This window comes from Lipotes vexillifer, unplaced genomic scaffold (genome assembly GCF_000442215.2).
Source record: "Lipotes vexillifer unplaced genomic scaffold, Lipotes_vexillifer_v1.1 scaffold39, whole genome shotgun sequence".
NCBI lineage: Eukaryota > Metazoa > Chordata > Mammalia > Artiodactyla > Lipotidae > Lipotes > Lipotes vexillifer.
This window is the reverse complement of record NW_006787038.1, coordinates 2,533,663-2,549,390: the sequence shown is the minus strand read 5'-3', so window position 1 is coordinate 2,549,390 and position 15,728 is coordinate 2,533,663. Positions and strand designations below refer to the sequence as shown.

Below are 15,728 nucleotides of genomic sequence, written 5' to 3'. Positions count from 1 at the left end.
ACCCACATGGAAACAGAAACAACGTGGTCCAAAAGCGGGGGGCATCCCTATGGCAGTGATGCCATGCTGGCTTTGGAGTTGAGGTGTTCCTCCAGAAACCAGATTCCTCTGGCTGCTGGACCCAATGCCTTATCCTGGGGCTTTCTAACATTGTATAATGTACACTGCTGGGAAATCTGAAAAACGTTGACTTAACCAAAGTGTAGCACAACATCTGAAGCATCTGTATTATCCAGCTCTACACCTTACTACTGGGGTTAAGCCAAACTCCCACCCTACAAAGTAGTCAGTCTGTCTTTATTTGATTACTTGGCATTTTCCCAAAATTTCTCATTGTTAAAAGTGCAGCAGCTGGGTGGTCTCTGTCATAAATCTCTTGGGTTTTCTAGCTGTTTAGAGAAGCACAGAGCTAACAGAAACTCTGGCTGTAGCCAGATAGAAGCAGAATCTTCTCTGGTATTGAAAAATAAGTTTCTTTCCTTCTTCTAAACAAGACATAGGTTAAAAAGAATTTTTTTAAAGATTGTTTGAAGTCTTTAGACTTTAATCTTGGGTGGATAACACCAGGACGTGGACAGGATAAAAGGACCAGATATTACCTACACTACCCTAGGCCCAGCTCTATACCTTTACGGTATATGTGGATTAGAGTATGTATAAACTTTTGGTGGCGAAGGAAATTCAATATCTCATGTATTTCTTTACCCTTAGCAGAACACCTACAAAGCTTAAAAAAAGAGAGCGTGAGAGGGAGCGCACTGGGGATAAAAATGAAAGAAGCATCCCTTAGAAGCCCAATAAGACAGTAAACAGAGATTGCAAATTGACTAGTAAGATAGGGGTCCATGGTTGAAATATGGACTCTGACAATATACCACAAATCCCCCAAATTTAGAAATTCTAGTCATCTCAATCTAATAACCACGGGAAAAAAAATCTCCTAGCGCCAAGAGAAATGACCAAAAAAAAAAAAAAAAAAGTGTTTTAGAGCTGCTTATTGAAGGTTTGTCCTTTTCTAGTTGATAGAATAGACTACTTACCAGGCCAAAGAGGGAGAGAGATTCACTTCCAACAACCATGGCTTCAGAGTAGAATCTATGAGCACGTCAAAGCCATAGAGTTCTAGAAGTACAACATAACACAACACACAAGATCATTTTCCATGTCACAACCGGACAAAGATCTGGAAGGTTCAATCCAATCAACTCCCAACAAAGGCCTAGAAATTTACTAAGTATCAAGGGGCAATAGAAGTAGAGAACTTTCAAGTCCAAGAGAAATCAAGTTCTAGAGATAATAAGAAAATAACACTATAAAACTCCAGTTTCTATCATCCACTCTATTGACATTCCTGAGCTCTACACAGAAAGTGACCTGACTCTAAAAGTTAACCAGCATGATTCTGCTGCTGTCTAGAAGGGTAAAAAAAAAAAAAATGTCAGGAAAAGGAATGCAACAAGTGCATCCAATATCAATGCTGCTTTGGGCTTGTTCTAGATTGTTCTCCCCCACCACACTCTGAACACAGGAAATTCTACAGAAGACACCTCTCTAGGATCTTCCCATCACACTTTCTTTGTGTGTGTGTGTGTGTGTGTGTGTGTGATATGCGGGCCTCTCACTGTTGTGGCCTCTCCCGTCACGGAGCACAGGCTCTGGACGCGCAGGCTCAGCGGCCATGGCTCACGGGCCCAGCCGCTCCGCGGCATGTGGGATCCTCCCAGAACCAGGGCACAAACCCGCGTCCCCTGCATCGGCAGGCGGACTGTCAACCACTGTGTCACCAGGGAAGCCCCCATCACACTTTCTTAAACCAAGACCTTACTTTTGCAACCTAGGTCAAGAAGACATCCAAGCATAAAACATATTTATTCTTTCCCCTCTATGGTTTCAATTCCTCTTTGAAGATAGAAAATAAAATACACTGGCCCAAAACAGAAAGACAGAAGAGAAAGGAGAGAGCCAGTCGCAGCCAAGCAAGACTGTGACGAGCCATAAAGGAGGTAGTCAGAGATCAAATTTCCATGGCTTCTGGATTCTTTACTGATTCTTGTCCCCTAAGTCCCCAACTGTTACAAAGACCAAAGCCAGAACCATTAGCAGGCTCTTCTCCCAGAATGCAGGGATGAGAGGCTAACTTTGGAACCTCAGCTGGCAAACTTTACTCTCATTATTATTATTATTATTATATATTTTTTGGCTGCATTGGGTCTTCGTTGCTGCACGCGGGCTTTCTCTAGTTGCAGTGAGCAGGGTCTACTCTTCCTTGTGGTGCATGGGCTTCTCACTGAGGTGGCTTCTCTTGCTGCGCAGCACGGGCTCTAGGCACGCGGGTTTCAGTAATTGCAGTAGGTGGGCTCTGTAGTTGCAGCACGCGGGCCCTAGAGCACGTGGGCTTCAGTAGGTGCAGCGCATGGGCTCCTGAGCTGCAGCGCGCAGGCTCTAGAGAGCATGGGTTTCAGTAGTTGTGGAGCGCGGGCTCAGTAGCTGTAGCTAGCAGGCTCTAAAGAGCAGGCTCAGTAGTTGTGGCGCACTGGCTTAGTTGCTCCATGGCATGTGGGATCTTCCCGGACCAGGGATCAAACCCGTGTCCCCTGCACTGGCAGGCGGATTCTTAACCACTGAGCCACCAGTGAAGTCCCTCATTGTTATTATTAATGAGGCCCTCTTGGGGACTTCCCTGACGGTCCAGTGGTTAAGAATCCACCTTCCAAAGCAGAGGACACAGGTTCGATCCCTGGTTGGGGAACTAAGATCCCACATGCTGCAGGGCAACTAAGCCCGTGTGTTGCAACTGCTGAGCCTGCGTGCTCTGGAGCCCACGTGCCACAACTGGAGAGAAGCCCGCGTACCGCAACGAAAGATCCTGCAGGCCGCAACAAAGATACCGCAACAGCCAAATAAAGAAATATTAAAGAAGAAAAAAAAGAATGAGGCACTCTCCACAGCCCTCCTTAGTGTACATACATCAAATACATCAGACTTTCAGAAGCCCCACTCGTTCTCAAACATCCCAGTCTGTGTCCCTCAGATAAACTGTTTACACACACCTTCTTCCCAAGAGAAGAAACTAGCTTCCTTACAGTTCGACCAGAGGTCATAAGACACAGCTCACAGCCGTGGAACACAACCAGGTATTTTCCAGAAATTCACTTTGAAACACGTTTCTTTACTTCAAGAAAGGTTTTCCCATTTCTCAATCCTCTCAAAAACATAGAACAAATGTAGGCTTCTAAAAAGCTGGTGCCAAAGATTCTCTTCTAGAACATGAAGTCTGGTGTAATGGGAATCTAGAGACCTGGATCCTCCTTACCACACCATCTTTTATTCACTGTGGCGCGTGGGGGAATCATCTCTCTCTCTGATACTTTATTAGCTCCCTCTGGCTTCCCCTATTCTCCTTATTAATCACCATTTGTCAATCTCCATATGCTCAGCTAACCTATAACCAGAATTCCTATTTAGGCAATATAGATTCAGGTAGACATTCATATTCAAATTCTTTCTCAGGTAAAGTTTGCATGAAGGAGTTGGTTTCCATAGTACTTATTTAGGATTCCATTTAATTTGCAGAAATAATCACAAACTATAAGAGAGTCTGAGATAGGATTCACCTTCATGTAACCACACAAAACTCATATACTATCTATACTTTAAAGGTGTAAAGAAAAGAAAGCTCCTTTACCTATCTTAATTTTGGTAGCGCATTCATAGCTTTTATAGCTGTTACATTCTCGTTACCTGATCTTCAGTCATCCCATGGTATATTCCCCCCTTTCTATGATACAGCACTAGTAAAGGCATTTAAAAGGAAAAACCTAATTACAAAAACTACAAATCCATGTTATAATTACACAAGCAGAGAAAGTATAATGAGTCTGACTCAAGAAAAAAAACATTCTCTCGAGTTTTTAAAAGCTGAAGCACAGGATTCAATTATTTCATAAAGTGGTAATAATAATAATAATAATAACAGCGTTAAGGAATGGGGTGAGAATAATGACTGGTGCACATATTGATCAGATTTGCAGAATCAGCTACAAATGAACACATATTGAAATCAGAAAAACAATCAATAAGACCCATTATTTAAACACCTCACAATAAGCAACCGACACATTTACTTTACTGTCTCCCCAGTTAAGAGGCAGATTCCAAGAATCTAAGCTGAAAGGCTGAGAACCAATAATGTGGAAAGTAAGGGGAAAGGAAAAAACAAAAACAAAAAAACAACCCAAAGAGAGAAAACACCCTTTACAGTGCAACTTAATTTTCACTCAGGTGAATAAATCCCAGCAAGGCTAAATGATCTCAAAATCAGCTTTGAATCTAACTAACATCTGTACATGCACCAGGCTTGGATCTGCCATCACTTGAGGGTGGGGTATGTGATAGCACGGCAACAGAGCGCAAAGCCCAGCTCACCTGAGAGGCGGGAACTGGAGGAGAGGATCGGGGTGAAAAAGAGAGCATTTGTATCAGGTTTATCTCTTACAACAATCAACTCAGCTTAATCGAAAGCATTTGGGTCCCTGGCAGGCTACTAGAGTCCTTATAATGACCCTTTTAACGTACGATTGGTCTTTTCTGAGGACATTACAGATTTTAAACGGTAAAAAGTATCAGTAGGTTGTACTGAGAATGTTAAATTCCCTCACCTTTTAATGTTGTGTGTCTTAGCAGCAGTGTCTACAATTTCAAAAATTCAGTATCCAGGATGAGATATACCAGCGCTCCTGTCATTAAAAGGTGTAGGCAAGCTAGGCTTTTCCAGTTCTGAGAGCTACTTTCTTTGTTCCTCTGCATTGTCTTCATCGTGACAGAAAAGCAAGTGTTTTTAAAGGACTGTTGCTACCATCTTATTCAACAATGTCTCCTCAAGAAAATTTTCCTTGGTGAGATATATTTCCTTCAGCCCCCAGCCAAATTAAAACAAACTTGAAAATGTGACTAGTGAATGGTAAGAAGCCTGACTCCACCTCGTATTTTACATTAGCGCCCTTACCCCATTTCTTTCAAACAGCGTCTTTTTTTTTTTTTAATTTATTTTATTTTTCGCTGCGTTGGGTCTTCGCTGCTGCGCACAGGCTTTCTCTAGTTGCGTTGAGCAGGGGCTACTCTTCGCTGTGGTGTGCGGGCTTCTCATTGTGGCGGCCTCTCCCGTTGTGGAGCATGGGCTCTAGGTGCACAGACCTCAGTAGTTGTGGCTCGCGGGTTCTAGAGCGCAGGCTCAGTTGCTGTGGTGCACGGACTTAGTTGCTCCGCGGCACATGGGATCCTCCTGGATCAGGGCTCGAACCTATGTCCCCTGCACTGGTAGGCGGATTCTTAACCACTGCACCACCAGGGGAGCCCTCAAGCAGCATCTTGAAAAAGCAATCTAACTTTCTTAACACCTACTGACTCCCTGGCCCATAACAATTTGCTTCTGCTGCCACTCTTTAATAATTGACTATTCTCACTGTGATCCCCAAAGACCACCTTGCTGCTTTAAGCCCAGGTATCTGAAACTGTTGACAACCCTTACTTATTGGAACTTTCTTCTCCCTTGGTTCCAGGACACTGCTCTCTTCTGACTGTCCTCCTCCTTTCTCTCCTTCTTTCATTCCTTCTCTTCTGCCCAGCTAGTCACTGGTAGGCTTGCTCAGGGTAGCATCCTCAGGTCTCTTTCCTTCTCAGTTCTACTTCTCTTCTCAGGTGATCTCATGTATTCTCATGGCTGCAATTAACATTATGATGATGACATTCAAATCTGTATCTTTAGTCAAGTGTCTCCTGGACACCAAATCGGTAATTCCAAGTGCCTTGCAGACATCTTCACTAGGATATCCCACAGGTACTTAACACTCAACAAAACACAGCTCGTTATCTTCTCCCAAAACCTGTTTGGCTTCCCATTATTCTTCATCTTCGAAAACCCCAAGCGCTCGTCTCCAAAGCTAGAAACACTCTCTTTACCACCTCCCAAATCCATCACATTACCAGATCTCTTTCTCTCTTTGTTTCTCTTTAATCCAGCTTTTCTTCTATATTCCCTTTTGAGGTAAAAGTGATGTATTTAATGAAATGGACAGACCTTAAGTGTACTATTTGGTGAGTCTTGATACATCCATGTAACCCACACTCATATCAACACACACAGAACATGTCCATCACCCCAGAAAGATCCCTCGTGCCCCTTCCTGGCAAATACCCTGTTCCCTGCCGCCACACCCCCAAACAACTATTATTCTTATTTCTTATCCCATAGATCATTTGTGCCTATTCTAGAGTTTCATGTAAATGGAAGCATACACTCTTTTGAGTCTGGCTTCTCTCATTTAGCATGTTTTTGAGGTTCATCCATCTATCATTATTTTTTGTTTAAAGATAGGTTTACTGAGGTATAATTTACATAAAGTTTACCCTTCTAAATTATAAAGTTTGATGAGTTTTGACAAATGTATAGTTATTTAACTGCCATCACAGTCAATATGGACAACAATTCTATCACAAATATTCCCTTTGTCACTCTGCAGTCAATCCTCACTCCCCATCCACCAGCAATCACTGATCTATCTGATTTTTGCCCTTTCCAGAAAGTCAAATCAATGGAATCACACAGTATGTAGCCTTCTGAGAGTGGCTTCTTTCACTTAGCATTGTGCGTTTGAGATTTATCTATGTCATCACACATATCAGTAGTGTAATTCATTCCTTTTACTGCTCAGTAGTATTCCATTTTATGGACCACAATTTGCTTATCTGTTCAACAGCTGATAGACATTTGGGCTGCTTCCAATGTTAGGCGATTATGAATAAAACTGCTATAAACATTCGTGTAAAGGTATTTGTGTGAACGTATGGTTTCATTTTTCTTGGGTCAATACCTATGAGTGGGAGTGCTGGGTCACATGACTAAGTGTATATTATCACTGGGCACCTCCTACCACCAAATCATTTCCCTAGCACTAGTCTCTCCCCACTGTAGTCCATTCTCCACGTGGCCATCAGAATTATCTTTCTTTTTTTTGTTTTTTGGTTTTTTTTGTGGTACGTGGGCCTCTCACTGCTGTGGCCTCTCCCGTTGCGGAGCACAGGCTCCGGACACGCAGGCTCAGCGGCCACGGCTCACGGGCCCAGCCGCTCCGCGGCACGTGGGATCTTCCCGGACCGGGGCACGAACCCGTGTCCCCTGCATCGGCAGGCGGACTCTCAATCACTGCGCCACCAGAGAAGCCCAGAATTACCTTTCTAAGGCACACACCTAACAGTCAGATAGACAGACAGGCAGTGAATTGGCCCAGCAACAGATGCTGATGTCAGGTTGGTTTCTGGAAGATTTTAAATTAGTCACTTCTAATAATGTTGTACAGTATTCCCTGTGTTATAATTCTGTCACACCAAGCTTTGGGCCAAGTCATGACAAAAGTTAAAGGACAAATAATAATCCTGTTGTTCCACTGCTCAAACAACTCTGATGGCTGTTTATTGTCTGCAGGATAAATTTAAACGTGCCAGTCCTTTACAATCGGTCCCCATAACCTTATCACTCGTCACCTCACCCAACTCAGGCTACATCTAGTCACACTGAACTTTCCATTTCAGAACATCCTGTCATGACACTGTATTTTGCATGTCATATTCCCTCTGCTAGGAATGGCTTTCCCTGGCTCTTCTAGGCATAGCTGGTAACTCCTGGTGTATTCCAAGAGCACCTGAGTCACTCTGCTACTTGTGTTGTCCTGTGTCATTTCATGTCTGGTTCTCCCCACTACCTGAGGGCAGGGGCCATGTCTCATGCACTGCTCTATAGCAAACAGTCTGCACTATACAAAGCACATAGGAAGCAAGCAAGAAAATACTGATAGAAAAAAAAAAAGAGAAGAAAAAGAATTTTTTAATTAAAAAAATTTTTAACGTAAAACACTACAATAAAGTGTTGTAGTGTAATGTAATGTAAAACACTACATAAAGTGACAGTGTAGTAACACACTACAATTTTTTGAGAAAGACAAAATAATTTGCAGCTACTCCCCAAAAATGACCTTAACTGCAAGACTCATAATAAACTTAATACTCATAATAAAGCCACCAATCATAAAGAAAATAAGAGAAATTCTCATTAAGAGTTTTACATATTAAGACATATTAAGGAAAAACTTAATAAAAGATGGTCTAGAAAGGGAGGAAAAAAAAGATTTGATAGGGAAATAACAATGCATCCAAGTCCTAAGAGATTACTAAACATGTCACACCACTAGTTTTGGAATCAACCCACTAGCCCGCCCCAGGTATAAAGTCCCAGCTGAAGCTGTAATCCCTGAAATTGGAAAGTGCTGACATTAGCCAGTTCTTGCTGTCAGTCAAATGCTATTGTATAAAGGAAATTCTTTTCACCTTGGCTGTGGATTGGAGTTGAAAACCTAAGAAGGAAGTCTTTAACTGGGGTCCAGAGGAAAACGTGGAAAAAAAACAGATCAAAATCCCACAGGAAAATGAACTAAATAAAAGAAAAAGCCCAGAGCCAATTTGTTAACTAGTCCAATAAATCAATATGGTATCTGGCTACCATATGCAAAGGTAGATTTGAGAGGAATATCTAGAACTAGGTACTGCTGATTAGAGCAGAAAGAGTACCCTTTTTTAGGCCTGATCTGCTAAAAAGGATGACATCATTTTTCCTGAGATCTAGTTACAGGAGAGCAGAAGGAGAATCCAGGATATGGAGCACGCCAAAAATGGCTGGACACTTCAGAACTTGTCTTTATGTGGGTGGAAAATGAGCCAGAGAGACCTGGCTCTCACACTTGGCTTTGCCATTTATTAACAGCATGACCTGGGACAAACGATTTAACCTCTCTGAATCTTTTTTCCTTGTCTATAAAACATGAGTACTAAACACCAACAAAACTCTTAAGAGGACTAAAGGAAATAACCAATGAAGTGTGCCTGACAAACAGTAGGTACTTTCTTCTAAGTCCCTTCTACAGTAAACTTCCCATCTAAACAGGAGCATGAGATAAGCCAGAAAAGAAAATTATCTCAAAAAGTGAACTGTTTGATGACTTTCATTATTTTTCTTGTTGGTCAAGTAGTTTCCATTATAAAATGTATGCTGCCTACTTCCATTCCTCCAACAAATATTTACGGACACCCCCACTTTAGGGATGTCAGCTTACCCTGTGAAATGGTCTTAAACAATACCAATAAAAGGCCAAACCAGCATCCATCCAACATAACACGGTATACTGAGCACGGTTTCTCCTGAACAAAGATGCCACTGGTCTTACCTAAACAAGGCCAGTCTGATCAAGTCTACAAGTGGCAGGACAGCTGGTTCATATGCTCTCAGGCTAGAGAGGACCATGGGTCATAGCCTGTCACTTCAGCCATCCTCACACACATAGATGAAACCACTGTCAGCAGCAGCATCTTTAAAGGATAGCTAACATCCTGTTTTGGGCTGTTTTTCTCCAACTGTTCAAAAAAAAAAAAAAAAAAGCTGCTCTCATAGCCAGTAATCTCACAGCGCCAATTTCCTAAGCAACCCTATTTATAGGGTTGCTGTTTAAGCATATATTTCACATGGTATCACATTTTCAGAATTCTGAAGGCAGTAAAAATTAGACTGTCAAAAGTCTGTTTTATTGGGAGAGGCATCAAAAGTTCTACTGATCAAGAGTCTTATGACCAAGATGACTTGATTGCCAAAACCCATCTTCTGACCCCCTTTCTCCAAGCTGAGTCTCTTTCATCTGAGTTCTCCCACTCACTAGCTCTAGAACCTGGGGCAAGGGTCTTAATTTCTCAGGGCCTCAATTTCTTTATATGGATTAATTATTCTCTGAGGTCCTTTCCAGATGTACAAATCTATTAAAAAGCATCAAATGGCTAAGTTTCTGGTAGTTTGTGAGGGTTCCTAAGCCTACATTTAAATGCTATTAATACAATGCAGGTATCTGTATATATCATCCCATGTAAAATTTGGTTTGAGAGGAACAAACTCATAATCTACACCTTGAACACAGCAGGAACTGAGAAAAGTGAACTACATAAACAAACAAGGGAATGGGAATACTGACCGTACCTGGAAACAAAGCTGGACACTACAGGTGGGAGGGTGGGAAAGAAATCATAGGCCAGAAACACTTCGATACGAATGGAATGCTTCTGGCAAAGATCCATATAATGTGGAAAGGCAGAAACAACAACCAAAAGAATATAGTGAACCCCATCACCAGACTATTAGCTTCCTCTAAAACACCAATGCTCTGTTCAAGCCAAATTCTTCTGGGAAGCTCTCAATTCCTGTTTACTCTAAAACAAATGAAAAACAAAAGAAAAAACCCAGATTATTCCTTGTAACTTAAACCCCAGGGGAGGTTGGGAACCAGTGGGAGGCAAAGAGATTCACACAAATAGACACACGTATACAAAATCATTTCTGATGGGGGGAAGTTAATGAAGCACACAAAATCCCAGGGCTGACAGGAAGTGGAATTAGAACCACAAAAGCCAAGAAGACAGTCAACAGTTTAAAAAACTCCAGATGCACTCAGTTTATTAAAACTGAACACAAGCAGGGAGGGGGCTGGAGACCCATGGCTGATGAAGTAGTCTTAGGCGGCATTTCACTGAGTCAGAGCAAGTCACTGCTTCTCTCACATCAGAACTTCTAATGCCATTAAGGTCAAGAAATTCTTAAGCTTCTAAAAGGCAATCTGGTAATGAAATAAAATAGAAAGGGAAACATTCAGAAGAGCTTGTGATGATTTCCAGAACAGAGATTTTTACATTAAGAGCTACTAGAAATTTATTCTCACAGAAGAGCCAAGTAGATGTAGAAAAGAAATGTTTAATTTTTTTTAATCTAATAAGGTTTTTGCAGCTGGAGTCATATTTCCCACACCCCCTCCTCAAAAAGTCTGCAATAATTCTAAGAGCCCCTGGCCCTTACCACACCAGATCCATTGGGAAGCCTACTGTCAGGCCACCAAAAGGCAATTAAATCAAGACCAATCATTCATTCAACAAACATTTCCCGGACATCCTTCAATAGCAAAAAATGCTGCTATGCACAGAAGGTGCAAAAACAAGGGAGACGCTGTTGCTGTCTTCAAGGAGCTTCCAGTCCAGTGGGGGAGACAGACACATAAACAGGAACTAAAGGACATGCAGGCGTCGCTGGAGACTGAACAGAGTGCTGGGGTCGAGGTGGCTAACTCTGATGGGAAGACTTAGGGAAAACGTCACCGAAGAAGTGATACTTGACTGTATCTTGAAAAGATGTCGGTCATCTTTTAGGTAAAGTAACATGAGAAAGATATTTCAGGCACAGGATAAAGCAGGTGCAAAGGCAAAGGGTTAGGAAAAGAGATGATCAAAGGTTTGGCTCGGCAGAAACAGGGTGAGAGTGGAAGGGGAGACACAATGACTACTAAGAATTCAAGACGATAAGCTCAGTGACTACCGGTAGGAGGAGAACATAATGGAACAAGTACGGAACAGCAGGAGAGAGGAGACGCAACAGGGCACTTTGTTAGGCAAGCGTTCCTGGAGGAGACGTCAAGCTGAGTCCCAGAATATAAAGAGGAGTGTGTAGGGCAGACAGGGGCAGAGTCTAGCTGGACTGCAGGACCTACAGAGAGGCACAAAGGCATGGAGTCCTCAGTGGCACCACTGGATTCTAAGGTGTAGGAGGGGAAATGGAATTCTAGAAAAGTCAGCTGGGGTCAGATCCTTGGAAGCTCTGAAGTCCTATCAAGTATCTATTTACACGTTAAGCCTAGGGAGCCATTTAAGAGTTTTAGAAGACATGAACATATTTGCATTTTAAGAAGATATACACATATCATAACCTCTTCTTTGCCTGTATAATTTTAGGTCCTGCTTTATCTACCATCTTCTATTCAGAGTCTCAACACTTCCCTTTGTTTAGTGCCCCTCAAGTACAAGCTGTTATGATAATCTATTAAAGAGATCAAGAATGATAATGTCTAATTATAAAAATAATTTTAAAAATTTTTATGGAGTACAAATAGTGCTTTGCGTACGTCATCTCATTTGCCCTTCAAGGTACACTTAGAAGGTAGGAACCATCATTAGTGCCATTTTATAGCTGAGGAAACAGGATGAGAGTAACTTGCTGAAAATCAGAAAACTAATAAGGGGTACAAATGGGTCTCAAACTAAGTCTGTCAGGCTCTACAGCCCATGTTCTTTACTTCTCTGTTACGCTGTCTCCTACTGTATTCCTTTAATTGTCCCCCCATCAATGACCCTACTGTGTTTTACTAACACAGCCTGCCACCTGCTGAAAGCCTATGTGACTGCACAGACATGCATACCAGCAATCACTAAGGACTCACATCCACACAGACAGCAAACGGGGCCAGGCACCCTCGGTGCTACAGTCACAACTAGCCGGTCAGTGAGCAACAGGCTTCCTGGTCCAGTAGTTGTGATCTGCTTCTTACTCCTTCTCTGTGCAAATAGGGAATTAGGGGTGGGAGAGAAGAGAAGGGGAGGAGGAAGAGGAAGGGAAGAAAGAAGGGGTGGGGGTGGGGAACCCACCAGAAAGAAGACTAAAACAAAAAGGAGGAGCCATTGGAAAATGGGAGAAAGCACATACTGGTACCAGCCAGAGCTTCTTGGAACAGTTCCCAGTCTGGCTGCCAAAGAGCTCTGGAATATATTTGTTAGAGCTGGATTCCTGTACAGTCCGTTGCAGACTTTTTCTGATTGCGCTCTGACAAAGAGACCCACACTTCAGCTACAATCCCTGCTTCCCACACCGAAAGCTAGTGTTAGTCCTCAGGGGACCTCCAACTAAGTTCACCACCGGCCTCTTCATACGCTACGTGAGTTTAGAAAGAAAGAAAAGTCCACCACATATCTTTTACTCTTGTAGAATCACTAAGCCTCTCTACCCCAGTATCCCATCCCAGTTTCCCAAAAGCCCCTTTTCACAAAATATGTTAAGCTTCTCGAGTCTCCTTACCAAAACAACTGCTGCGATGAGGAACAAAAGTTTTACAGGCTGTGGCAATAGCTAGTTCAGCAGAGATTATAGTCTTAATGATCAGGTCTTCTACATGGGCCATCAACGCTACAAAAGGAAAAAAACACTATAATGCATGAATTAGGACTGGATTCCAGGACACAATATAATTATAACAGCACATGTGCCCATTCAAAGAAGTCTCCATGTGGCAGTCTTGCAAATGGGCGCTCCAGCAGAAGGCATGTCTGTGAACAGAGGGACACAGGCAAGAATGGAGGTGCTGGGGGATGTACTCAGGCGGTCTCCTGTGACGAGAGATAGACACAGACTAAAGGAGCCGTCCCCGCTTCTCACTCTCCTCTCACCCTTCCCTCTGTGGACTGAGATAGGCCTTTCGGCACACTGCTTCCCATTCTGCTCAAGGCTCAGCGACAGCGTCCATTTTGATTCCAAGCCTTTGTACTCAAACTTGACACTGCCCATTCTCCAATTCATCAACGGGAATGAAAGAGACTGCCTTAGGAAAATGTGAACTCAGGGCCAATATGGAGATAGATAATTTGTTACGTAAAAAGCTGACCGTATTTTAGTGAGCAGTTCAACATTCAAGAAGGATAAATTCCCTAAAAACTAAAGGAAAAAGTTGTCTTCCAAACTAGAAACAAGAGAAGGGATTTGGGGAGCCACGGTAAGTAAGGCCGTTGTTCTCCATCTTGTAAAGGGCAGGAAAAATTAACACCAAGAACAATGATCCCATCAGACACCTCAGCAACACTATTAGAATTCGAGAGAATGACTCCTGGTTAGAGATAATAGTACAGTTATACGAAGAAGAGAAGTCAAAAAGGAAAAAGCCCTGGTACTCACCAGTTGTATCTCTGCCTTCCTGTTTCAGATACCTAAGCATAGCACTCATGCTCCATTTGTTCCCATAATCCTCCACTTCCGGATCATCACAACTAAAACAAATTCATGGATCAATGTCACATATGCAACTAGGCCTGGCTCTAGAAACAAGATTTTTTACAAATAGTCTTCTTTCCTTATCGGTCTTTAGAAAAATATTCCCTTTGCTGACTTCTACTCACCCACTTTTTCTTGGTCCTTTATGTCATATACGCCTTTGTACCAGTTTCTTCCATTGAAATGGAAATGCATATAACTTGCCTTAATGAGGGGGGTAGGGGAAAGGAAGGCAAATTCCTCCTTAACCAAACAATTATGCATCATGAACCAGTAGAAGAAATTTGTGAAAGAATGTAAACAAATTTAAGAATGGTTACAAAATATTAACACACTGAAATGCTTGGGGATACTAACCTTGTCTTTGAGGTAAATGTCACATGAGCCCACAAACCGGCCTCTAATGCCATTTTCAGACCAGAACTGAGTCTAGATGGGCTAGTAAGCTAATCTAGCGCAGCATTTTAATGAGTTAACCCTGGACAGAACCGCGCTGGCATCTGAAGCAAGCTCCCTTCTGTCTAGTGATAGACACGGCTTCTCTGGATACCTTTTGAGGTATCACCCGAGGGAGAGTGCACTAGAGCAACAATAGAAGTAATGAAGTACACCACCGCTACAGCAACAAAGTGGCAAACAGGGCACATTCCCAGATTGTTGGAAGGGTCTTGCAATCTGAAACCTGTATTTTCCAGCTGCCCGCTTATTCCCTATCACCACCCCGCAACCCACCAGTTGCATCTTTGCTCATCTTCCAAAGTGCAAGAGATTGCATCTTCAACCAATTCCTAACACCGGTCACAGGACACTCAATGAAATCTATATAGCTTCGGCAACTATGCCATCACTTCCAGATTCCTTTCTTTTTTTCCCTTGGACCTTCTAGGCACCTATTTTTAGTCTGAGTAGAAAGTAACTGTTTGGGTTTCTTTTTTATTTTTCCAGTTTCTGGCAAAATTATCAGGATGAAAGAAAACACAGCAGAAAGAATATTTCCACACAGCTGGGCTGGTACTCCGTTCCACTGAATCTTTTTCTGAGATGGCCTCCTTTCTTTTTTTATTTAATTTATTCCTAACGTTTTTTCCCCCGATCATAAAAGTGTTTCTTTTAGAAAAACTTAGGAAATAACATAAAAGTACAGAGAAGAAGACAGACATCCCCCACCCAAAATCCCATCCATTATAGTTAAGGACTGTTAACATTTTAAGATATATCCTTCTAGTTTTCTTCTCTCTCCCACACCCCCTCGGTGGGGGGGGAGGAAATACAGCTTCAGTTATCTTACATATTCAAAAAAGAAATTAAATTGCATGTACTGTGTGGTAACTTGCTTTTTCCACCTGACAATGTACAGTGATGAACATTCTTGTTTCTAACCTTGTGTATAAGTCCTTCATTTCTTTATGTTAAGCTCCTAGAAATAGAATTACTGGGTCAAAGGGCACAAGCATTTTTGAAGCTTTTGATACATTTTGCCAAGTGCTGAAATGACCTAATTTCTTGACTTCGAAAAAGTTCCATATGCCTATAAAATTCCTACCTCTAAGTCAAGTGAGGGAACTTGACAGTGAGGCAGACGAAACTTGGGAAGGAAGGCATATTTTGGTGGAGAAAGGGGACATTGTAGGTGGGCAAGCAATAGAGAAGCCATAGCAGGTAAGCCTCAAAACTACATGAAATGACTCCAATAGCTCTAAGTTACATGGATATGAGCGTAACGTTTTCCTCCAGGGCAACAAGTTAACTTTGCACTTCTCCAACGTCTGCCTCGGAGACC

The 15,728-nt window shown here is 42.3% G+C and overlaps 1 protein-coding gene across 1 annotated transcript in view; it reads right to left on the bottom strand.

The window, feature by feature from the left end:
* TTLL5 (tubulin tyrosine ligase like 5) overlaps nucleotides 1-15,728 on the bottom strand; it is a 318,465-nt gene that overhangs the window by 244,198 nt on the left and 58,539 nt on the right. Inside the window, exons 11-13 of the mRNA XM_007459755.1 lie at nucleotides 13,853-13,944; nucleotides 12,983-13,090; nucleotides 1,041-1,122 (exon numbers count right to left, since the gene is read on the bottom strand). Coding sequence (XP_007459817.1) covers nucleotides 1,041-1,122; nucleotides 12,983-13,090; nucleotides 13,853-13,944 — 282 coding nt within the window. The remainder of the gene's footprint in view (nucleotides 1-1,040; nucleotides 1,123-12,982; nucleotides 13,091-13,852; nucleotides 13,945-15,728) is intronic.